The following is a 26,259-nucleotide window of genomic DNA, read 5'->3' on the forward strand; positions in this document are numbered from 1 at the left end:
CCCCCGCCAACTTCGCCTTCGCGCATTGCGGACACGAAATGCGCCGCTGCAGCGAGGCACAATCTATTTTAAAACTAAACACTTATCACAAGAACAGAAAAAAAAACATACATACACACAAATTAATGAGAGGGGAAGACGAGTTAAAGAAAAAGGAAAAAAACTATTCCAATAAGATGGAGAAGAGAGGGGAACAACGAGAGGGAGCTCAAGTAAATACTTGCGTTCACACTGCTGTGTCGCCGGCTAACGGTTCTGGCAGCACACACTGACTGGATGGACAATCGCCGGGGCGGTGGTGCGGTCGAAGCGAACCACGCTGTTGTTGGTGTTCTTGCCGCAGACAACACTGCAACTGGGTGGATGGATGGTGGCAGGACGGCAGCGTCTGTGTTGGTGGATCAAACAGCAAATATTATCCATTTATTTTCAAAATACAGCAAATAAAATCATTATCTCAAAGAAAACCATTTTTATGATGTTTGTTATTGGTCTACTATTTGCATACTTTGGTAATATACACACACAGTTGACAATTTTTCATTACATTGGCTATCGTCAAATCACATTTGCGTGCTGTGAAGTGTGGGTTTGATAAAGCAGTAGTAAGATAAAAACTTCTCGTGGATTCTGCTCTAGTGGACTAGTATTGACATTAAGGTCTTCTTCTCTCTTTTATATAGCTACAAAATACGTTTAAAAATTTTCAACCCTCTTACCCTTACCCTCACAAATAGTCACAAATCACTAACCCTCTCCTTCTGTACGTACAAGTACCATTTACATAATGATTTGCCTTTTCATACACTATTTTTCCATAATAACATAGTGAAAGTCTACTTCCTTATGAGCTAATTTATTTTTACTTCTCTCGTACACTAAGTGTACCGAAAGGCTTTATGTTCGCTCAAAAAACAATATTTTTATAGAAGACGGGAGACCCATAGTGTTGTATACCAATCGACTCAGCTCAACGAATTGAGGTGATGTCTGTGCGTGTATGTATGTGTGTGTGCGTGAAAAAGTCTCATCCACTATTTAGGGGCTTGTCCTTAACCGATTTGTTCGCACCATGTTGCATTTTACGGGAAATCTTGTCCCATTGTTTCCTATTAAAATTTTACTGGTTACCATTTCCATAATGCACAAGAAAGGCACCATTACCGCTAGGTAAATTAATCAGGGTTTTTTAGATAACCATATCGTTTCTTTTGTCGTAATTGCCTCTCGTATGTCTTTCCTTTGTTGTTTTTTAGAAAATGTTTGTTTCACGGTGATGAAATTCTTGTTTCATTTCTATGTCCCGTAACAGTAATGAAACAAGAACTTCATCAATTTTTCCTTATCGTCATAAATTTAGTATTATTCGTTTCCTCCCTACTGTGATACTGTATTCCCTAATCCAGATTGAAACACGAGTCTTTCGGTTCACTTAATCTAACGTTATTTTGTAAGATTAAAATAGTATAAAGATTTCGGCTCCGTAACGCTCAACGGCATATGAGCCGAGAGCTTTCGAAATTAATAAATGTTTTATAAAATTAAAAAAAAATCTTTCCATAGCAGGTGAAATAATATAGTATCTATGTGAGTAATAGTTAATAGTACGCTCTACAACAAAGCGTAGTCACTAGCGTAGCGTGCCAAGTACATTATTTTCTATTCAAAGGCTCAAGTTACATGTTTTACAATTTATTTGAAGAAAACAATATCTTCGAATTCTTGGCAATTCGATAAAAGGTAAAGGCTCGGTATGCATAACACAATCTTATGTGATTGATAAGTTCCATATGAATCATATTATATTCAGAAATCCATTACTCGAGAACGGCTCATAGTACCTTGGGGTTTCGAGTGTTTCTTATACAAAATTTTCTGGAGAACACGATGCTGGTGTTATTTTCCAAATAAAAATATACTCATTGGCAGAAAAATACGATTTTATACTTAAAACGCAAAAACAATAGAGTTGGCAACACTTCTGCTTAAAATCGATATTTTTCTCAAAAAGTTTGAAGAATTCTCTTCAAAATGCATAAAAAAAAGTTATTTGTAGCTTAAAAACTGTCCGAGATATGAGTTGTTCAAAAATATGATTTTTACAAATCGTCAAAAACGGGGGGTGCTCCCATTTGCCGAGGGGTTGTCCAATCATCAAATAAATTTGGATTTTTAAATATAATCGATAGATAAACAAATCCACGAAATTTGATTAAAATCGGTGAAAGTCGATTACATGTGGTTCGGTCACTTGGTATGGAATGACCCATATATAACTTCCCTCCAGATGGGGGCTGGTTGACTTCCATCGTCGGCTAAACTGACGTAGTGATCTCCTCCGCTGCTTTGACTTTCACTCCATCAGTCAGAACGTGGTCGATATGTGACTCTGTCTGCAGTGATGATCTCCAGGTGTACCGATACGGAAGGCTGTATTGGAAGAAGGTGCTACGAATGAAGATGCTCGTACGGCCTCCTGGCTATGAGGCAGAATCGGTGACCACTACATAGATTACTGAGCTCGTCTTTTTGGAAATGAATCTTTCAACACTCTGTAAATGTAAAATAGTAAAATTAACCTTAATGCAGTAACAAACTTGGATCATCTCTCAGTTTATATTTCTAAGACATTCTAACGGCAGGAAGAAGAAATAATATCCGATCCATTCTAATCTAATATGTACATATATGATCAGACAGTAACGGTAAGTCATTTGTTCACTTCTGAAGAGGAGTCGAGTTAAGTTTCAGCAATATCATCGATCATTTTCAGCTTACCACAGATAAGCAAGATAGTAAACTTGTCATAAGACGAGTTTGTACAATCCCATTGAATTCCACCAGTTAATTGTATCTTGACAGATACGTATTTCGACCTCAACAGTAAGGCCGTCTTCAGTGCCTCGTACTTGACTCGACTTCGACACTCGAAGTCGAGTCAAGTACGAGACACTGAAGACGGCCTTACTGTTGAAGTCGAAATACATATCTGTCAAGATACAATTAACTGGTGGAATTCAATGGGATTGTACAAACTCGTCTTATGACAAGTGAAGACATTCCACTAAAAAGCTCAAAATAATTTTCTTAACAAGATAATAAAGCCTATTTGACTGTTGGGGGATTAGATGCAGTAAATTGAGCTTTCTGAACGATTCACAGGCGTTTTATAAAATAAACAAAAATGCGAGTGTTACAAATATGCGATCAATAATAGGAGCTATGGCTATGCAAAACGCTGACTATAGAGCTGGTGCGAAATAAATTAAACACACTTTATTTCATACTCCATTTACATTTCTCCTAGCGAATACTACAATAACCGAGAGAGCTTTCTTATGCCGCGCACCTGCGCCCTGGAGCAACCCACCTTGTATGAAAATGAGCTTAAAAGAAAATCTCTGATAGACAAGAGTTTTCATATTTTTTTTATCAAAGCATAGTGGTGTGGTGAGTTTTGCTTCGTGGACTGTGCTGCTAGTCTGGTGCCTGCTGCCTGCTGATCTATTTCGGTGGATACCCTACGTACGGGGAGACTAGGGAACATATTGCCCCAAAAGGCCATTCGTTACCGCAGGAGCACTCTCTTTCCTAGGTCGAGAATCTAAACAGCAATCTTCCAGTTTTTATCACTGATGGTCCTTTTATCAACACCATTTTGCGCGCTCTCTTTCTCCCTTATTGACTCTCCTCACTCGCATAGCCAGCATATATGCCTTATCGTGGAACGAAAACACGAATAGACACTTGATCAACACCCGTAGCAGCACCAGACACAAGCAACACCGCGAATATGCGGTTTGTAAAAGCTAATGTTTGCGTGGTACTTTTTTTACGTCTAGCACTTACATGCGGTATTTTGGCAGCAGTTGAAAGCTGACTGTTGAACATTTGTTGTTTTTATTTTTCGGTTGTGAATATGAATGTCGCATCCCTTAAACGGGTGTGGGCTGTTCAGGTATTTTATTCTACTTTCATCTACAAGTCATCTTGTTGCAGCTGTTTAATGGCACTAAATTCTTAGTGCATCTGGCAGAGAATTTACATTTAGAAGATCCGTATACCGAGGTGGATTTTTCTCATTTCATGAATGATTTCTTCTTCTTTTTCAATGGCTCTACATTCCAGCTGGAATTAAGCATTCATACTCATACATTACAACTCGGATTGTGCTCTTGAAATCGCAAAGTGGAGTGTAGTGGTTATTGAGGTGTCTATCTTTATTATTTTCCCAACTGTCTCTCTTACGTATAAGCACAAAATGCCTTCAAATAAAGTTTGCAAAATGTTAAATTTAACAAATTTTTGATGCCACAATAATTTTAAATTTTCTTCAATTTTTAGTTTATAGCGTTGAGAATTCATTCATGGTTTGAGCTAGTGTAGAAGCATACCACGGTTAGAACCATGCAATCGAGAAACAATTTTTCAATATTTAAAAATTGATCATGGTTTGAACTAAAATGGTTTAAGCTTGTAAATGTAGCTAAGTTCCATTTCTGTCCAAAAGGATCGCTGCATGTGCCTGCTCGGATAAAAAACTACTATAGAGCTTATCGAACAAACAATACAATATCACTGTTTTTCGAGGTTTCTGCAAATATTTTCCATATTAACTTCCAACGAGTTTAGCACCGCCCAAACGTTGACCGATTTGGCTGAAATTTTTTCCAGAGCATCACATAGAACCGAATAAGAGGGCGGACCATCAAAAATTCGAAAAAGTGTTTTTTGAGCCACCTTATTGTGCACACACACAGCTTCCTGTATGGTCTTGCAAACATAAACCTCAGATTCAAAATAATTGAATCAGCTTAAAGGAACTCTAGATTACTTTGAGAATTTGTCGTATGAGCAAAAAAAGGCTCTCTTTGTTCACGCTCTCTTTCGCTAATAGATAGGCTAGAGTTATGGATGTTTCCTACTTTGTCGCTTCAGCACGCTAGTCAAAGCTATTGACTTTGAATATTCACCATGAAATCCGAAGTGAACTTTAGTATAGTGTTGTGATAATCTAATAAGAAAGGAAGCAAAGAGAGACTTTTTTTTGTGCATATAACCTATTCTCAAAGCAATCCAGAATAATCATTAATTGTTGAACTTTAAATCAACATCACATTATTTATCAAATTATGTTACTGTTTATTAATTTTATTTTTATATGTATTATGAATGCTTGAGGTATCGTCATTTGAAAACAGCTTAGCTGCAATTCTATTCTCTGAAATTGGAACAAATGAGTGGTATTTTTGAGTACCAGTAATCATCTTTGTCTGTTGAAATATATTGCTCCACTCTGTTACTCCTTGTTCATAATCTTCTTGTGAAACATAACAAAACGACATTTTAGTCAAAAAATCATTACTTCTCTGTTTAGCCCAGTTATATAACTCTTCTGCATTTTTAATTGGATGTTCATGTTCTACAGATACACTTGCGTTTCGAGCCATTCGTTTTAATGTTCCACCAATCGCATCACATGGCCCCTTCCCATGAGATGTGGAAAAAAAGATCTAAATAAATACTTGAACTTACTTGAATAGTATTATGCTTAAGTATCTCAGAAATAATAATGAAGCTTAAATTTCTTAGCGTTCCCGCTTCTGAATAATAAATGACAAATGGATGAATTGTTGCCTAATCATCATTCCAATAACTACTTTGCGGGGCATCTTGAAGTACAAACGAATAGTTTTCTGAAAAATCACACACTACTACAACTTCTCCGTTATTTAAATTAGTTTTCGTTTTTTCTCAAAAATTTTGACTGTTCAGTTTTAATATAATTATGAGTTACCAACTTTTCCAATTTTTCACAAAAGTACAATATGAATTCATCAACTTGTTGAATTAATATTTAAAGATTGCAACGATCTACATTCTCCAATTGTTTCAAAAATTGTTTTTCAAAATCCAAACGGGTTGGACAACGTTTACATTTGTGGAGGTAACATTATTTCGATCTGGTTGATGTGCAACATAATATTTTATCCTTGTATAAGTTTGAGTCATTATCGAACGAGTATTTTTTATGTTTTCATGAATGGTACACACGCATATGTTATGGGAACCAGAACTACCAAGTAATTTACAATGATTTGGACGTAATGCAGCAAAGGAACTGAAGCCTACAATATTTTTACTTATTTCCTTATAAGTTGTGTATGCTTCTCGTAGCGAACAAAGTAGTAAGCATTTCTGGACATATTATCGCTTACCATCCTTACTTACAGAAACAAAATCGGTTTGCCCTGGCATAACCCTACTTGCAGGATCGCTGTCGAAGAACTGTTGTACTTCGTTCTTTACCTCCGCACCCAAACCGTGCCCAATCCTATCGTTCACGGTTGATAGGATTCCTTTCTCTCCAGTCATTTTTTTCGGGCTTGTCTTATGAGGTATAAAGGTGCATGAAAATACTGCATCACTTCTTGATGGCTCCATGATTTCGGTAACACTGACATGACTCTTAATTTGCCGTTTCTCGAACATCCGGCTTCGGTGCACTTTTCTTGAAGCTGCGATATCATCTCATCGAAATTTGCAGCCTTGCGCTTCAAATAGTCAAGATCTTCATCTTCATCTTCATCATTCAAAATCAAAAATATGCTTTCGTAGCCCTTTTTGTATGTCCAAACATTTCCGTTTGGGATTTTTTAATTCTTGATGCACAAATTTTGGCAATTTTATGTACTAGTGTTGGTGATGGAGAATCGCGATTGAGTTTTAAAAAGAGCGGAATTCCTTTTTTTTCAGTTTAAAAAATTAAATTTGAAATATCTCGAAAACGATAATACTTCGGAATAAAATAAACAACATCATTTTTGTCCAATTTTGACCAAGGAATCATAATTCGGCGTCAAATATATGTGTTGTCATGGAAATAGTCAATGTTTCAAAAATGAGCCAAAAATTGCTTTCGCTAAAACTGTTTTATGATGTCTGAAACTGATGTCGTTGAAATGTGTGTTTTGAAGTCAAGTTTTTGTGGTAAAAATTTGTTAAAAAAATAAAGATGGGATTTTCCGTTTTTATAATAATTAACGATTTGTTTCAGTTTAAAATAAATATTTTGACCAGTATAATTTTTCTCCAACAAGCCTCTCAGCGTTGTCAGATATTTTTTTTCGTACAATGATCGGTTTCCAAGTAACAATATTTTTTATAATAATTTGCTAGACCTTTTTACAAATTACTCGACGGTCAATTTTTTTTAATTAGTGGAAAATTATCAGTCTGCTGTGCTGGAGATATGTGCAAAATTTCATCCCAATTCAATACTTCTTCTTCTTATTATTGACATTACATCCACACACTGGGACAGAGCCGCCTCGCAGCTTAGTGTTCATTAAGGACTTCCACAGTTATTAACTGCGAGGTTTCTAAGCCAGGTTACCATTTTTGCATTCGTATATCATGAGGCTAGCACGACGATACTTTTATGCCCAGGGAAGTCGAGACAATTTCCAATCCGAAAATTGCCTAGACCGGCACCGGAAATCGAACCCAGCCACCCTCAGCATGATATTTCTTTGTAGCCGCGCGTCTTACCGCACGGCTAAGGAGGACCCCTCCCAATTAAATACGATCATGTTAAAATTTCGTTATTTATGTGTCATTCTGCGTGGAATGCGTCACCTAGTTTCGACGACACCACAGTGGGCGCAGCAAGCCAAAAACGTGCGTTTTTTTATTTGCGTGCAAACGGTTGATTTGACATAGGTGGTGTCTTCGGAAGAAAATTTTATCAAAAAATAAGCTATCTTTTGGAAGATTGGGGTGACCTAAAAATTCGCCTGTTAGGGTGATCCAAAAAAAATTTTTTTTCCTTTTCGTTCAAAAAAATTGAGCCGCTACAGAAGTGATAGAGCTTGAAAATACAAACAACTTCGTAGAATATACCAACTCTCTATCTTTTAACGGTAGCGAGTTATGATGAAATTTAAAAAAATCGTATATAAAACCAGTTTTTTTCAAGAAAACTTTTTTTCTTATTGTTTTTCGACATGGACATGTTCTACAAAGTGAACAAGTACATCAAATCACACGTTTTCCTAAAAAATGTGGATATTTCGGAGGTATATTAGAGAAGTTATTCGACTTTTTCATATTATATAATGCAATTTTGCTATGTCCATATCTTTAATTGAGGCAAATAGTGGCAGATCAAACACCAACCATATGAAAGTATAGACATCCAACTACCAAATGCACTCTGTTTTATTAGGAGGAATTTGGAGGAAATATTGATTTGACAAACATTAAGGTGACTCAAATTAGTATAAAAATATTTTTTTAATATATTCATGGACCACCCTATTATTTTATTTCGCTTGAAACACTGATGCTATGTACATATTTGCACCCGAATTGTTAAACGTTTTGTCTTCACAAAAATTATTAGAAAGTTTTTGGAAAATGAGTGGGGAAATATGTATATCTGAACTGTTTTTCATGCATTTTCTCAGTCATCACCGCAATGAGCTTAATATCGTTCAAACGATTACAATATAGATGGAAATGTGAGCAAAGCATCAGGACTTTGAGAAAAATAAAATTAAGCGGATTGATATGCCAAATGCATTCTGTTATAATAGAAGCAACTTGGAGGAGCTATTGATTTGATTTACATAAAAATGACTCAATCTTATATAAACATGCTAAAACACTATTGTTGGGAGAGACACGAATGTCACTTTAGTGGTAAAGTGTCACTAATAAAGTATAATAATAATAACTATTGTGGGGAATAGTCACGTTATAATACTTTTTGAGAGCAGATTCCATTTCGATCAGCTTGAAAGCTGTAACATAATTAATTTATTATTCATTCACATTATAAATTCATAGTTTTAATCTTACATTCTAGTATTATAATCTAGCGGACCTTTTTTTCCAACATACGAGTCACTTTAAATTTCTTCGATGTACTCGACTGTAACTCTTAATGTACGAAAAAGGTACATAAAAGCAAAATAAATGCCTAAAGCATGTATAAGAACGATGTTAAACTCATTTGTGTGAAAATGTATGAAAAATGTTTAGATATATTTCCCAACAAATTAAAAAAAGATTTTTTTGTATCTTTATTAAAAAGGCACCGAAAAAAAAATTTTTGTCCTGTCAAAACGTTTACCAATTTGAACCCAAATATGTACAGAGCATCGAGCGAAATAATTAAAATGATTAAACGGTAGAGTGTTCCATGAGTATATTTAAAAAAAACGATTTTTATACTAATTTGAGTCACCTTAATGTTTGTCAAATCAATATTTCCTCCGAATTCCTCCTAATAAAATAGAGTGCATTTGGTAGTTGGATGTCTATATTTTCATATGGTTGGTGTTTGATCTGCCACTATTTGCCTCAATTAAAGATATGATAAAGATAAAATTGTATTATATAAATGAAAAAAGTCGAATAACTTCTCTAATATACCTCCGAAATGTTCACGTTTTTTAGAAAAACGTGAGATTTGATGTACTTGTTCACTTTGTAGAACATGTCCATGTCGAAAAACAATAATAAAAAAAGTTTTCTTGAAAAAAAAACAGGTTTTAGATACGATTTTTTGAAATTTCATCATAACTCGCTACCGTTGAAAGATAGAGAGTTGGTATATTCTACGAAGTTGTTTGTATTTTCAAGCTCTATCACTTTTGTATTGGCTCAAATTTTTTGAACGAAAATGAAAAAAAAAAATTTTTGGATCACCCTAACAGGCGAATTTTTAGGTCACCCTAATCTTCCAAAAGATTATTTTTTGATAAAATTTTCTTCCGAAGACACCACCTATGTAAAATCAACCGTTTGCACGCAAGTAAAAAAACGCACGTTTTTGGCTTGCTGCGCCCGCTGTGGACACGTTAAACTCCTTCATTTTGGTTCAAACCATTAGTGAAAACCCTATAAGTATTACATTTAAAGAACTAAGGCTAAGTTTTCTTTCAATCTACTAACACATTGCAAAATTTGTAGCGTAAACATTTATATCTCTCTTATATGTTACAAATCAACACTTATTCTGACACATTATAGGACTAAAATTTTTAAAAAGTTCCTCAACCAAAACATGTTCATATGTTATCACACGCTCCTTAAACGATGTCCCCTCCTGTCTTGACAGATGTGTGTATTATATGTTAGAGTTTATTATCTAGTTCATGATTATAATTAGTCAATCTCCATTCCTCGGAATGATTTCGTTGGTGGTCTTATCGAATTGCTTTTATTCTCCTTGGGGGCTTCTTTTAAAGCGGCTGTATCTATCAACCACTGTCGGTACTCAGTTTCAATTTCCTTCCTCTGCTCCGCGTGCATTGTTGCTAATTCGTCAAAAACACCACCGTAGTCCTGTGAAAAATTAAAAAAATATCAAGACAAATCTACAATTAGGTCGTTAAAAATATTTTTTTTAAATTATGTCCTACTGGTCTCCGGAAGGCGGGAGGATAATAAAAAATAAATATTAAAATGAAAAAAAAATCAATGGAACTTCTCGAATTTGTCAAAGAATGTTGTGAAAATCCTCAAAATTATCCGAGTTTAATTTTGTTGCCCCCTCAATTTTTTTTTCGGCATTAAAATCCGAAAGGGGAGACATACTTGTTTTTTAAAAATTTGTATCGGCCTGATAACAAAATGTCAACTGTTTAGCTTAAGTAATTGCAACTAGCGGTATAACTCCATTATTTGTGTGATTCGAACAACGAACCATAAGACAGAGTTGTAGAAAAACCTTCGCACTAGAAGCCCACTATACAACACATTTTGAAATTCTGCTTCTGGAATGAGCTATTGACAATCTATTAATCGTCTCTTTTGCAAATATTTATTGTTATGCCGTAACCTTCTCTTTTGCAAATATTGATAATATAGAGCATGTTTTGCCTTTCTCGTATACAAAGTATAAGCTGTACATTCGCTCCAAAAACAAACTTTTTATAGGACGCCCGTTGACTATAGTGTTATAAACCAATCGACTCAGCTCGACGAACTGAGATGATGTCTGTCTGTGCGTGTGTATGGGAGTGTATGTATGTGCCCAAAAATATCACTCATTTTTAGGCACTTATCCTTTCCATTAGAGATAAACTAGATCAAAAGATTGAACCGCGATTGCTGCCTCTCGGGTTCAAGGAACAATCATTTTTTTTGTCACAACAAAACAATTAATCTTCGCAATTCGCTGTTTTGAAAATAAGAAAACATCGACAAATAGAAATCGAGAAAAGTGCTTACGCCCTCATGATACTAAGCGCGAGACTTGATTACGGACCTGCATCCCTCTCTGTGTAAACCTCTGTATTGCAAATTAATCTATCCTTTTCAAGACCACTATTACACACAAAAGTAAGCTTGATTGAGTTGAAAGTAAGGTTTTAGCAAATAAAGGGAGATTGATTTATAACTTTTGGTATTCTGAAATAATTTTAAGCTTTTATCATATTTGTCGAAATTGGCCAGAAAAAAACATTTGGCAAATCAGTGTATAAATCACTATTCTTCTCATATGTTTATAAAAAAATCATTGCTTACCTTTGGTAAAAGATCAGCCCCCATAATGTCGATTGGCCCTGACGTGGAAAAGTGTAGCAAACCGAGCAGCTCCGATCTGATCAGCGGTTTTACCAGAGCCATTACCTGATTGATGAATGAAGCCGTATGGACGATGTAAATTTTTTTCAGTCGAACTGGATGCGCATCCTGAATGTAACTCATGAACGTCCTCAACGGGCCGAACTGTACCCGTGCCAGATGACCCAGCCGAACGCCTTTCATGTCGAAAATAACGATGTAGCCCTCGATGGGACCGTCCTTGCTAATCTGGACATCGTTGAACATGCAGAATGTCTTTACTGCCTCGCCAAAGTTCATCCGCGATGGATCCATATCGGACAAGCGGTAGCACAGTAATCGATATCCTTCCGGTGTCAGCTTTGGTAGCGAAACCATGTGGCTAAGGAGACAACAACAGTAAACGAATCAGTAATGCGTACCGGACTAGAACAGGGAGAAGGGTGTGTGGTAGACATTACGTCATGTTCAGCACCAACTGCACTCCAGACGAGAGCACATCCCGGTTGTCGAAAATATCCGGCGCCGTCGCGTGGATGTGTGCGTACTTGTACAGGGCCTTTTTAGCGTCCTCCAAATTCCACACGCACGCATGAAGGAAGAGATGAGCGTGGTTTTTCGAGAACGCCGGAAACCGTGGTTGTTGCTTGATCCTGCGAAATATAACCAAATTAGAAGTGATTGATTGGAGTTTAAACGTATCATCTATGCACAGCCACTTAATGCCGTCTCACATGTTGTCACGTTCAACCCATGATCAAAATGGGACATGACCGAGATCGAAAAACAAGCGTTAAGTTAGTTAAAATTCAATTTCAGGAATATATAAAGTAAGTTGAAATTAATAGGCTGGCATTAACATCGGTACATACGTATATAATTTGGTTTCTCTCGACATTTTAGCATTACAATTCATGTTTAAAAAAATCAATATGTTCAGCTATAATCAACTATAATTATAGTTAGTTATAATATTTCATTGATTTATTAACGGCAAGTTAAGTAGACTTGCTGATCAGGGTGTAAGAGGTGTTTCAGTCTAATTAAGCTTTTCTTTTAATCCTTAATCCTCTAACATTACAATCAAATATTTTGGTCGTGAGTTCATAATCTATTACTGACTTTCAAAGCTGATAAAGTTTTTTCGACAAAATAATACCTAAGAAATAAACGTATGTTTGCCAATTTTAAAGACTAATATCATACATACCATTCGTATAATATTTCCACGTCTTTTACGTATTCAGTTGGAACCTCCTTTGGCCCCGGGCAGTCTTTATAGGGATGTGATAAGGTAGTCATTTTGGCACTGTTTATTGGCTATCGTTTCCTAGCTTCCTACTATTTACATTAGTGCTGGGACTCTCCTCCACAACCCATCAGCATAAGAGACGAAGATTCGGTGAAGATGCGTGAAATATCAGAAAATATATTTTCTAGGCGCGATCAGTTCCGATTGCTGGCTGTAGCGCATTTTGTCCGCAGTTTTAAGCTTCCTCCGGAAAAATCTGAAACGAAAATAAAGAAACAGTCAAGCATTAAATATTCGGTCTTCTTTGGTTCAAGCTACTTGACTAGTGCACTGAATTAATTGCCACATCCAAGTTCATCAAACTGTTTAATTGCCTTCTTTAATTTCGATCGATAAGTTCTGAATAATTAATGCGCATACGATTTGTGCTGCACATACGCGGATGAGAACAGCAGTAATCATAATGAAACGGTCAGTGCATTGTTTTGTCGCGCCGGTCATCAATTAATTCCATCGAAGTGTGTGTCCGACGATTTAAAAACATGGATAATGCTGCAATACATTGTATACATAATCAACTAGGGCAGAAAGAAGATTTTCATAGTTCAAGTTCCATTCAATTTGCATGAAGTTGAAATTTTGTCTTATTGCTTTTGTCTTAAAAAGCGATGAAACACTTCCTAAAAACAATTGAGTTTAAACCCGTATGTGAATGAACTAAATAATATCAAATTGCTGCCATTTTTTTACTTTATTTTTTTATGTTTGTGGGTATAAGTTCATCACGTCAAATTGCTGCCATTTCGTCATTTTTTGTTGTATGGGCCAAATTTTATCACTGTTCTGCTCATACAGATCCCAGAATTTATGTTGGGACTTATGATGTGGTCTAATCTCAACTTCTTTTTTTTTGTGATATAAATCCATCAAAATGTCGATTTCTCGTCTCTATTCTTACCATTTTGGTAAATTTGTATGCAGGGATTATAACAGAACCAAAAATCATGATGACACCTGTTCCAGAAATAGGCAACAACAGGTTTTTTCGAAGTGACCCTTTGGGAACCGATCCCATAATGGTCAATTCAATATTTTTGCTCCATATTAGCAATATGAGAATCAAACTTCAGCATTTTGCAAAACAAGTTAAGTTGGATTATTATTATTTATTATTTATTAATTTATTTATTCATTTATTCAGACTAAGGCCGAAGTAGCCTGTGCGGTATATAAGAGTCTTCTCCATTCGGCTCGGTCCATGGCTACATGTCGCCAGCCACGCAGTCTACGGAGGGTCCGCAAGTCATCTTCCACCTGATCGATCCACCTTGCCCGCTGCGCACCTCGCCTTCTTGTGCCCGTCGGATCGTTGTCGAGAACCATTTTCACCGGGTTATTGTCCGACATTCTGGCTACGTGCCCGGCCCACCGCAGTCGTCCAATTTTCGCGGTGTGAACGATGGATGGTTCTCCCAACAGCTGATGCAACTCGTGGTTCATTCGCCTCCTCCACGTACCGTCCGCCATCTACACCCCACCATAGATGGTACGCAGCACTTTCCTTTCGAAAACTCCGAGTGCGCGTTGGTCCTCCACGAGCATCGTCCAGGTCTCGTGTCCGTAGAGGACTACCGGTCTAATGAGCGTTTTGAAGATTGTCAGTTTGGTACGGTGGCGAACTCTATTCCTTCCGTCTTGCGAAGTCCAAAGTATGTACGATTTCCAGCCACTATACGTCTCCGAATTTCTCTGCTGGTATCATTTTCGGCAGTCACACGTGAGCCCAAGTACACACAATCTTCTATCACCTCGATTTCGTCACCACCGATGCCAACTCGCGGTGGGTGGCTCACATTGTCTTCTCTTGAACCTCTTCCTATCATGTACTTCGTCTTCGACGTGTTGATGACTAGTCCGATCCGCTTGGCTTCCCTCTTCAGTCTGATGTAGGCTTTCTCCATCTTCTCAAAGTTACGTGCCATAATATCTATGTCGTCGGCGAAGCCAAATAGCTGGACGGACTTATTGAAAATTGTACCACTCGTGTTAATCCCTGCTCTTCGTATTACCCCTTCCAAAGCGATGTTGAATAGCAGACACGAAAGACCATCACCTTGCCGTAACCCTCTGCGGGTTTCGAAGGGACTCGAGAATGCCCCTGAAACTCGAACTACGCACATCACCCGATCCATCGTCGCTTTGATCAACCGTGTCAGTTTATCCGGAAATCCGTTGGATTAGTATGACATCCAAATATGATTTTCGGAATATTGGCCACCCTGAGTTCAGTTCCGAGGAAGCTTCCGGAGGCATCAAAATCGGCCAATTTTAAAATACCACAATCTATGGCAATATGTGTATCAAACTTTAGTATTTTGTAAGACAAGAAAAATTATGACATACTGCATCAAGCGCCAACAAAACAATACTCATTTATCTGCCCAATCTTTCGACTAGCAGATATAATTGATAACAAATCCTATCGAATATCCCACAACTCCATAACTGAGGATATCCTACACACAGTTTTCCATTATGGAGCACGGCAAAATCGGGCACCGCTATAGCTCAGTAAATCCGAAAATTGAACTTCGGCAGACAGTTTTGTTTATTCCTGATTCTCAGCCAAATATTTACCGTATCTCAGCAACCGAAGCGTCAGTTTTATTTTTCGACATAAAAAAATGTTTGCTAAAAATCGGCGGAGCCGGGAAAATAAACAAAAATGCTGAGATCTCGGCGGAAAAAATCACTGTGTACAACAGATGTACGAATAAATTTATATGAATTAATTACTGTTTTTCTTTTACGAACAAATTATCGCAAGTCAGGTAAAAAGCCGTTTGGTGTGGATCGACAGAACCCCGACTATATGATTCCGAAAATATTGGCCACTCTTAGGTCAGTTCCGAGGCCCTTGTGAGAGCAAAATCTACCGAGGGGTCCCGCACAACTTTTTTATTTACTTTCTGAAACGGAATTTCTTAGTTGGAGAACCATCGATTACTTATTACGTCCTCTTTAAAATGAGATTCCAATCGTCATATAAAAACTAAAGAGAAATGGAATACTTTGATATTACCAAGTATTAGTTTAAATAACTTGTTTACTGGAACTCAAGCATCAAAGTGCATAACGAAGCCAAACCTGATAAATTTATGTTATCCCCTGCAGGCGGGTATACCCCGTTAGGCATAAGTAAGTTAGACATAAGATGTTAGGCATAATTGACGTTAGGTATGACTCATAATGGACGTTAAGCATAAAATGACCCAAAGAACAGCGTCCGTTATGCCTAACGTACTTATGCCTAACGTCGCGGACCCCCTTGCAGGCAACTAAGAAATGATTAAATGGAGATTGAGCTCTGCATTGTCATTTTATATGTACATAATTTTTTTTCTTTCCCAACACATGCCAAAATTGCAACTAGTTTTGTGAATAAATGAAACAAAATTATTCAAAACGATGATTTGGTCGAGCCATCAGATGCGCGGCTACAAAGAAATACCTTGCTGAAGGTTACTGTGTTCGATTCCCGGTTTGGTCTCGATAATTTACGTATTTCTTGAGAACGGCACAGCTGTTCCATCTCCTCGCACTCCGTTTCTTCCAGGCTGCGTTTATTCTCCTGAAAAAGGCGGGTCTGCTCTCTCCGCTTCCGTCTTGCTGCAGCGCGATCGCCCACGCTGCGTCCTTCTCCTGAAGAATCTGTCTGCACTCTTCGTCGAGCCTATCGTTCCGTCGACTTCGTTCCACATACCCGACGTTATTCTCCGCTGCGTCGTTAATGGCTGCTTTGACTGTATTGCAGCAGTCCTCAAGAGAGGCCCCATTGAGCTCACCATCTTCCGGCAACGCTGCCTCGAGTTGCTGCGCGTATGCAGTAGCGACACCAGGTTGCTAGGTCGTACCGCGGCGGTCGTCGATACCGAACATTGTTGATGACGAATAGATTTGGGCGCAGTTTAACCATCATCAGATAGTGGTCAGAGTTGATGTTAACGATCTGTCCTGACGTCTTTAATGTCGGAGAAGTGCCGTTCATTGATCAGAACGTGGTCGATTTGTGATTCTGTTTGCAGTGGTGATCTCCAGGTGTACCGATACAGAAGGCTGTGTTGGAAGTACGTGCTGCGAATGTCCATATTTTTGGAGGCGGCGAAATCAATTGATCGTAGACCACTTTCGTTCGACAGCCGGTGAGCACTGAAATTTCTAAATTTCTAAACTCCTCCTCTTGGCCAACCTGAGCGTTCAGATCTCCTATGATGATTTTGATGTCGTATCTTGGGCAGCTGTCGTACTCACATTCCAGCTGCGCGCATAATGCGTCCTTATCATCATCAGAGCTTCCGGAGTGTGGGCTCTGGACGTTGATGCTGAAGTTGGAGAACCGACCTTTGACCCTCAACCTGCATATTCTACTATATACACCACCCGATCACACGCATTTAAATATCGCCCATCACTATTAAAGCTGTTCCGAGCTCGTGTGTGCTGCCGCAGCTCTGGTAGAAGGTATGATTACCTCTAATAGATCGCACCATTGATCCCTTCCAACAGACCTCCTGCAACGCTACGTTACCGATTCCACGGTCCTCGAACACATTGGCGAGTATGCGTGTGCTCCCTATGAAGTTGAGAGACTTGCAGTTCCACGAACCGAGTTTCCAATCGCTAGTCCCTTTTCGCCGCAGTGGTCTTCGCCGATGGTTCCGGTCCGTACTCTCTAGACTTCTAATTTTACACTTTATTCGGTCGTATTTTTGATTGTGTGACTTCAATTGATACTAAAAACTATGAAATATATTCCCAAAAATGCCTAATATCTCATTCAAATAAACAATGATGGCAATTGATATACGGTAAACAGATGAGCTTAAAAATGAGACGATAAAGGCAAAAATGGGAGTAATCCGCTAATTTTTAGTATATAATAAATTAATAAATTCTCTTCTAATTACAACCGTAAAAAGTGACATGCTTATAAAAAACCTAAAAAATATTTGCTGTATTTTGTCTTAGATTTTATATCGCTGAGATAAGAACGAATGTTTCATCCAAACAAGCAAATTGATTTTACTACAAATGCTGTGGCTCTTCAAAAATCTGCTTTGTCTTCACCGCATTTGTTATAACAAATATAAACCGCCACTTTTCTATGATAGTGCACTGCGATTTGGAGAAGTACTCATTATTAATTATTATCAACCCGAGACTCATTACCAATTCAAAATTTAGTCGAATTTTCATTTTATTGTCGCATTACTGCTATTGGCAATTACGTTTAATAACGTTTAATTATTTGGTCAATCCAAGAGATTGAAAACTTAGTCAAAAACAATCGTGCCAAACGGATGAATGTAATGAAAATAAAATTGTTTAACAGTTCAGAATAGTTAACCGCAGTTAAACAATTAACGAAAATCATACTCTTGCGATGTCCATCAAACGCATTTTCTTCTAAAAAGATACTTATTTCCATGACTCTTGATAGAATTATCAGACATTGAAATTATCGATGAACATCACTTTTATTCATTTATCTAGAAGAAATAAACTAGATGCACAATTATCAGAAGAGTAATCTCAAAAAGTTTCTCTAATGATTAAGTACTGCTAATATTCGTCAAAACTCCATAGAACAAAAGTGTTCCTTACTTTCAATTTTCATGAAATCAACCAACCTCAAAATTTCCCAGGTCGAATAGGAAATACAACACAGTCATCTCAAGCATGGTCTTGGTATACTCATTTCACAGTTAGGTAAAAAAGGTTTTAGAATACTAAGCCGCAGACAAACATACATAACACATTGAACATTTACTCATCAAATTCATCATCCTACTAACACTCCTACGACATCTGTTATTTCCACTAAGTTGGGCAAACCACGAATCAGATGGCGGTAGTGAGCAAACGTGAAACTCGAACAAATCCGATGCGCGATGACTAAACCTTGGAAATGTGATTATAAGTCATTGGGTGTTAACCCTTGCGATTCGGTAATATTTCCTTGCCAGGTAAACCGTCTAAGACGAATTAAGTACTGTCCATTTAATTCCACCAGTTAATTTTCGTTATCTTTGCAGATACGTATTTCGACCACAACTGTGTGGTCGTCTTCAGTGTCTCGTACTTGACTCGACTCGACTCGACACTGAAGACGACCACACAGTTGTGGTCGAAATACGTATCTGCAAAGATAACGAAAATTAACTGGTGGAATTAAATGGACAGTACTTAATTCGTCTTAGACGGTTTAATACATTCCACTAAAAGAGCTTAATATATTTTTCTGAAAATGTGTCCTTGCCAGGTGTTTAAATCAATAATTTCGGCTCCGTTATGCTCTCAGAATTTCAGCCTTTAAAATTAGGTTCCAAATAAAAGACCATTATAATATTCATTTATTGCATTTAATTCTATAAAATGGTCCAAAATGAATGATAAACTCAACTCATGAAGGTTTCGTGACGGGCGGCTAGTATTAAAGTCCATTTATAAAACAGAAAAAAGTTGTTCGGGACCCCTCGATAGATTTTTTTAAATAGCAGTAGACTATCAGCCGTCATACCAAAAGGAGGTTTTTGTTTTTCGCTCGCATTTTTTGTTTTGCCTGATACAATTCAGAATTTAGTTTCCCTTTTTCAATTTTCTTACACTCTGTGGCCCACATTGGCTGTTTTGCTGTGTAGCAAATCAAGAGGATGTCAACTGGAATCGTTAAGAACACACTGGTTTTCCAATTTCCAGAAGATGCAGCGGGACCCACTCTGGTGGAAATCGCCCGCTTTGTAAAAGCGTTCGATGCTGATAAACGAACAATGGAATCTAGTTACAAGATTTCGGATGAGCGAGTTATATGCATCAAGTTTCGATCGGAAGCTGCCATGAAGGAAACACTAATGCAGAACCCAGAGGTGCATACATTCTGCTACTCAAACGGAAAAACGGTAGAGGTTAGCATGTCAGTCGCTGGAGGATGTCTCCGATACGTACGGGTCTTCAATTTGCCACCCGAGCTGTCTGATCTAGACGTATCTCTGGTCCTGGGAAAGTATGGCACCGTGAAGCGCATGGTCAGGGAGAAATTTCCTGTGGAGTTGGAATTGGATCTCTTCACAGGTGTCCGTGGAGTCTATATGGACATCAAAAAGGAAATGCCGTCCAGCCTCTTCTTCCTGCATCGCAGAGGTAGGATTTATTATGACGGACTGAAGCAACGCTGTTTTTTGTGCAAGCAAGAAGGACATCTCAAAGTAAACTGCCCACAGAACATCAACCGACGCATTTCAGATGAGCGAACTGTTAATCACTCACTTCTGGGAACTGGCGAAAAACCTTCCGATAGAGGCACCTACTCCAGAGTAGTCGCTGGAACAACATCAGCAGATAGAAGTGAAGAGTTGCAGTTGTCGATGGTGAAGCTGGTGTCATCTCATACAACAGGAGGCGATCAGGAGAACCTGGCAGAGGATGATTTTATCGTTGAAGTCTTGGACGAGGAAGTTCCGGATCTCGGGGCAGCTGCCATGCCCAAAGTCACGGATTCTGGATCGGATGATGAACTTGTCCAAAAGGAAGAAGAGCGGTCAAACAAAAGACCCCTCGGTAGTCTCGCCTCAAGCAGCAAATCGGAGTCCGAAGGTGGCGAAAAGTACATCACTGTCGACAGAAGTAGGAAACCTCGGAAGCAGAAACGTGCAGAAGTAGCTGACAAGCCGGATATGCTGCAGATTATAGCTGCGGAATCCAGTGGTGGCGCCAAATCCAAAGGAGCGAAGTCCAAAAGCAGCTGCGACAGATCCCGTTCGAGAAGCCATGTTACGAAGGTTAGTGCTAGTGCTGGTAATACAACAATAGGAATGTGTTAGTCATACAACTTTGACATCTAATGTCAGAGCAAACACTCTGCTTTATCGACAGCCGTAGACTTGCACCCGTCACTGAAAACTAAAATGAATTTTGTTTTGAAGATTGTTTTGCACACTAAATATTAACAGCATCTCCACCGACTCGAAGAAAAATTTGCTGAAGGAGTTCATTGTGCAGAACGACTTGGATTTTATCCTGCTACAAGAAGTGTCTTTTAACGATTTCAGTTTCATACCTACCCACCATGCATTAGTCAATCGTAGCAGTGAGAATGTTGGCACAGCAGTGCTCATTCGAAAAACAATAAATTTTGAGCATATCATGCTGTGCCCTACTGGCCGTATCGTATCTGTTGTAATTGATGGCTTGACTCTTATTAATGTGTACGGACATTCCGGGTCACAGTACAACGTGGAGCGAGATGAACTGTTCAAAAATCATATCGCTCCTCACTTGAGTAGAGGAAGCCATATAGTACTAGGAGGGGACTTCAATTGTATTTTGAATGCAGAAGACTCTAAGGGCAGATACAAACAGTATTGTAAAGGTTTGCAATCGCTTGTAAATCTGTTCAAGCTTGACGATCTTGGATTGAGCAATCATCGTTATACCTTCTTCAGACAAAATTCAGCTTCTCGTCTGGACAGATTCTATTGCGACAAAGAATTTGCAACCCAAGTTACACAATATGATACACTACCTGTAGCATTTTCTGACCATCATGCTGTAATGTTTAAAGTCAAAATTAGATCGACTGATGTAGCCCCCTCCTTTGGCAGAGGATATTGGAAAATAAATAGCCAGCTTATCAACGATGACAATGTGTCTGAAGGATTTATTCATGTTTACACGGAATTAAAAAATCGTCGAAAGCATGGTACAAACTTCTCTGAATGGTGGTCGTATGATTTCAAAAACAAAGTCAGGAACTACTACAAGTCTAGAACATACGAGGTCAATATAAGAAACTCGAGGAAGAAAGCAGGATATTACAAAGATCTTTACGATTTGATGGCATTGCAAACTAGAGGAATCGAAGTTCACGGAAGGATGTGTATGGTAAAATCTGCAATCGTAGATATTGAAGAGAAACGCCTTTCAAGTATTCGGAGCAGGGTTCAACCATCAACGATGCTTGAAAGCGAAAAATTGAGCATATACCAGGTGGCGAAGGTAGCTAAACGAGGACTACATTCTTCAGCAATACGTTTACGGACGATTGATGGACAAACGACAACTCAAGCTGTACATACCTATTTCGAAAAACAGTTCCGGAAACCACAAAACCAGCAAACGACAGCATACGCTGCTTTGCAGCACATCCAAAAGAATGTACCCACCCACTTGGGTATCAATCTGATATCAGCGATTGAAGAAGAAGAGCTATGGGCAACAATAAAAATCAGAAGGGTTATATACAAGATACGACCGCCCGACGTAAACTACGTAAAACAGATCATAAGATAATTATTTTGGTTAGAGCCTACAGTGATTAAAATTTTGACTTTTGCGCTCCCTTATGCTTGAACGATAACATTAGCTGTTTTGGTGAACCTCCTAAATTTTCAACTGAATTGATTATAATATAACTGAGTACGAGCAGTTTGAAGTTTGTATGAAAATTACTATACAAATCGCCCCCTATGTGAGAGATCGTTTTGTGAGGCGGATCATCAACTATTTAGGGGGAGATCTAACAACGTCGGACATCTCCCAATACCGGACACTACTTGCAGAGGTCCCTCCTTCATCTTATTAAGTTCAAAAGGAAGCTATTAAAAAGGCTTCTAACGGCAAGGAATATCAGATCTTCATGTGATAAACTTTGTACAAAATGTGAAGTTGAATAAAAATTCTTCACACCTGTTTTGTTACACTTACTTCAATTCAATTGTTTCTTCTTGCTGAGAAAGCTACAGAAATTAGCAGAAACAAAAAGTGTAGAGAACATTGAAAAAGGTGAGAATTTGGATTAGGATGTAAAAAAATTTAACTGAAGTGACTCTTCAATAAGCCACTAACAATTTTTAATATTTACAACTTAAAGCACGCGAATAATTTACTATTCTGAATGTCTTTACTCATGTAACAGTCACATTTGAACATGATGCAATAGTGTCCGGTACTAGGAGACATTTTTCTGAAACGTAAAATTTTTCACCAAAATTCATCGTTGAAAAACGTGTTCAAATGATCAAATATAGTTTGTATGAATCATCAATGGTCAATAGTCATATTTTGTGTTTCTTTCTTCTATCTATTCTTCCTTTGAAGCAATATAACTCACGAAGAGGATGACCGATTTGCAAGATTTCCTCACTAATCGATTCGTATTGGGATCAGCTGTGTTTCTATATGCAAAAGGTTAGTAAATTTTAAAGGAAATTTGGGAAAATTGTCAAAATACAATATTAGGGCGAGTTTGGAGAAAACCTAATGCGATCGCTCGAAAAATGATCTAGAGTGCGGCGTCGCAATCAACGCAGAAAATGACATTTCGAACGTTAAACGTAAAGACTCGAGCAACGCAGGGTACGTTCGGCTAGTATGGTATAAAGTATGGTTAAAGTTTTTTTTTATTAAATGGCTTATGTGTCCGGCACTGGAGGATCTCCCCCTAAATATAATCAACCCGAAGACTTCGTAGAATATTTCTAAATCTGTAAGACGATTGTTTTTGCGAACCGATCGGATTTTCGTAAGCAAAGAATAAAGAAAATAAAAATGCTCATTATTGATATGTTATTCTTTAACGTGCTCAATTTTCACAATTTTTCGTTTTTCACGCGATTTTGTATTTTCCTAATAATTTTTCTTGCAAGCAGCGAACTGTTTGGCAATAAAAACGATTTCACTCGCTAAGTTTCCTATGTTGCCAATGTACTCATATATTTTTAGATATTAATGACCAACGTTGCAAAACGGTTTTCCGAAAAATGTACTGTTCTCATAGTAATTCTCATACAAACTTCAAACCGCGCGTGCGTGCTTAGTCAAATTACAACCATTGGGATGTTGGATATATGGGGTCGGGAGGTAGCGAGGATTGTTTTGGTAAACGTTTTGCCGCGTGTAATGTGTAGTTTTCCCGCAAATCATGTTCGATCGCAGACCAATCCATTTATGTTTCGAACAAAATTGGCGTAACTCACTATATATGAAAATGGTTGGATATGACAATTTAAAATTTTCATTTAAAAACCTCAAATTTATTATTCCACAGTGGTTATTCGACGTGGATACACGCTAACTTTCACCTACTCAGTGACTGAGTAAAATTGCATTGCTCTCTCTTTCTATCCCACAGAAATTTTACTCAATTCCCGTCAAAACAGTTAGAGTGTAACCTTGTTGATAATCAATTTTAATATTCACTTCTTGCTAACATGTCCAGTATCAGTAGCACTTTTTCATAAACACTACTTTTTTTGCTCCGACCGCGGTCATTGCTCTGGTTCTATTTTGTACTTTTTGTGCGAATCACCGCACAAAAGTAGAGCGCAAGAATCAACCGCAGACGGCGGCCGTAACGAAACTGTGAAATTTTATGGGTTGGTAAAAATTTGGAATTTTTAATGTTTTTACGTTGATCATTAATAGTTCCAATAGGCTTAAAAATTGCTGGAGAGTTGCCGATTCGATTGATAATAAAATCTCGAAAATCCATTGAAAGATAAAGGAGCTATTAGCGTTTGAAATCTATCCTAATTTCGTGACGGTCTCGAATTTGGAAATTTCCGTTTTACACCCTGTATCAGAGTCTTCCCCTTAGACGTAGTTTACGTCAAAAACGCATCAAAGAAAAAAGCACCAGGACTGGATGGACTAACATACGAATTTTATGAAAAACATTTTGGAGTCTTGAAAGAGGATCTTTTGCGACTTTTCAACGGATTCTTCGATGGCTCGATCCCCATGCAGGAGAACTTTGCGAAAGGAGTTATTGTGTTGATCTTCAAGTCTGGAGATCGAAATGATTTGCAGAACTACAGACTAATTAGCTTGTTAAATACAGACTATAAAATACTAGCAAAGATCTGCGCCAGCAGGTTAAAAATCTGTATGGAATTTTTGCTTGGAGAAGGTCAGACGGCTGGACTAGTAGGGAAATCATGCATCCACAATTTAGACAAAATACGTACACTCGTTGCAAGATCACAGCAGAGCAAACGAGGTAAGTTAGCTTTACTCAGCATGGATTTGCAGAAAGCCTTCGATTCGGTTGACCACGGACGCTTATGGGAAACACTCGATAAATTCAAAGTTCCTGGACAATTTGTACAGTTCATTCGCAGACTGTACAACCATGCATCATCTCAAGTGATGATAAACGGATTTCTAACATCTTCTTTCAACATTGACCGATCGGTACGTCAAGGATGTCCGTTATCGATGCTGCTCTTCTCGCTGTACGTAGAGCCGCTTATCCGACAACTGCACGATGCAACTTTGGGACTATCGATAGAAGGGATAATCATCAAGATAATAGCATATGCCGACGATCTTTCAGTAGTAGTTAGAAGTGAAGCAGAATTTGATCTTATTATGTCAATTATAAGTGAGTTTTCCTTGCAAGCCGCTATAAACATTAATTTTCAAAAATCGGGCTACATTAGATTTAACAATTTTAGAATAGGACCACAAATCGTACAAGAGAAAAATGAGTTGAAAATACTTGGAGTTGTTGTAATGGATAAACTGCAAAGCATGGTTAAAACCAATTTTGACAAGCTGTTAAATACTTTTACTGCCGTCTGCCAACTGTATAGTGCAAGGAAGTTGAATTTACTGGAAAGAATTTTAGTTATAAACACGTATATGCTGTCAAAGCTATGGTATGTGGCACATATTTTACCACCAAATAATTCACACTTAGCCGAACTGAAGAAAAAGATAGGATATTTTTTGTGGAATTCGCATTTCTTTAAAGTTAATAGAAATCAATTGTATCTGGATACCAGTAAAGGAGGTCTAAATCTAATCGACCCAGAAAGCCAATGTAAAGCACTGTTTATAAGAAATTTGCTGTTTGAGTCAGGAAAGAAAATAGATCACTTTTTTCTTAAGCAAGGTAATCAACAAATGTTAACTATAAACGGCAAAAAATGGATCGAAGAAGCTAGGAAACTTACGAACAATCCTTGCGTTGAAAGTAATCGCAATCTATATAATCATTTCATTGAAGAGCTCAAAATTAAAGTCTTGATTGAAGAAAAATATCCAAGCTTTTGGTGGGATTGTATCTGGGAAAATATCAGTCAAAGTTTTCTCAGCACTAGTACAAGGTCAATACTTTATGTTATATTTAACGATATTATCCCAAACAAAGTCAAAATGTTTAACTATACCGACAAAGTAGAGAACAATATTTGTGAAATTTGTAATAAGCCTGATACAAATATTCATCGCATAAAGGAATGCAAGAATTCAGGGTTAGTCTGGAATTGGATAAAAAGCATTGTAGAAAAACGTCTTATTAAAAATCTCAAATCGCCGGAAGAAATTTTATACCATGGCATAACAGGCAAAAACCATAAAAAGAATGCGGC

General features: G+C 37.7%; 1 protein-coding gene across 1 annotated transcript in view; it reads right to left on the reverse strand.

Annotated features, from left to right (window-relative positions):
- Positions 1-9,971: 9,971 nt before the first annotated feature.
- LOC134226999 (alpha-tocopherol transfer protein-like) overlaps positions 9,972-26,259 on the reverse strand; it is a 29,716-nt gene continuing 13,428 nt past the window's right edge. The window contains exons 2-5 of the mRNA XM_062708160.1: positions 12,788-13,085; positions 12,039-12,230; positions 11,539-11,959; positions 9,972-10,353 (exon numbers count right to left, since the gene is read on the reverse strand). Of these exons, the coding sequence (XP_062564144.1) occupies positions 10,174-10,353; positions 11,539-11,959; positions 12,039-12,230; positions 12,788-12,879 (885 nt within the window). The 5' untranslated portion in view covers positions 12,880-13,085 and the 3' untranslated portion in view covers positions 9,972-10,173. The remainder of the gene's footprint in view (positions 10,354-11,538; positions 11,960-12,038; positions 12,231-12,787; positions 13,086-26,259) is intronic.

This window comes from Armigeres subalbatus, chromosome 3, assembly GCF_024139115.2.
Source record: "Armigeres subalbatus isolate Guangzhou_Male chromosome 3, GZ_Asu_2, whole genome shotgun sequence".
NCBI classification, from domain to species: Eukaryota; Metazoa; Arthropoda; class Insecta; order Diptera; family Culicidae; genus Armigeres; species Armigeres subalbatus.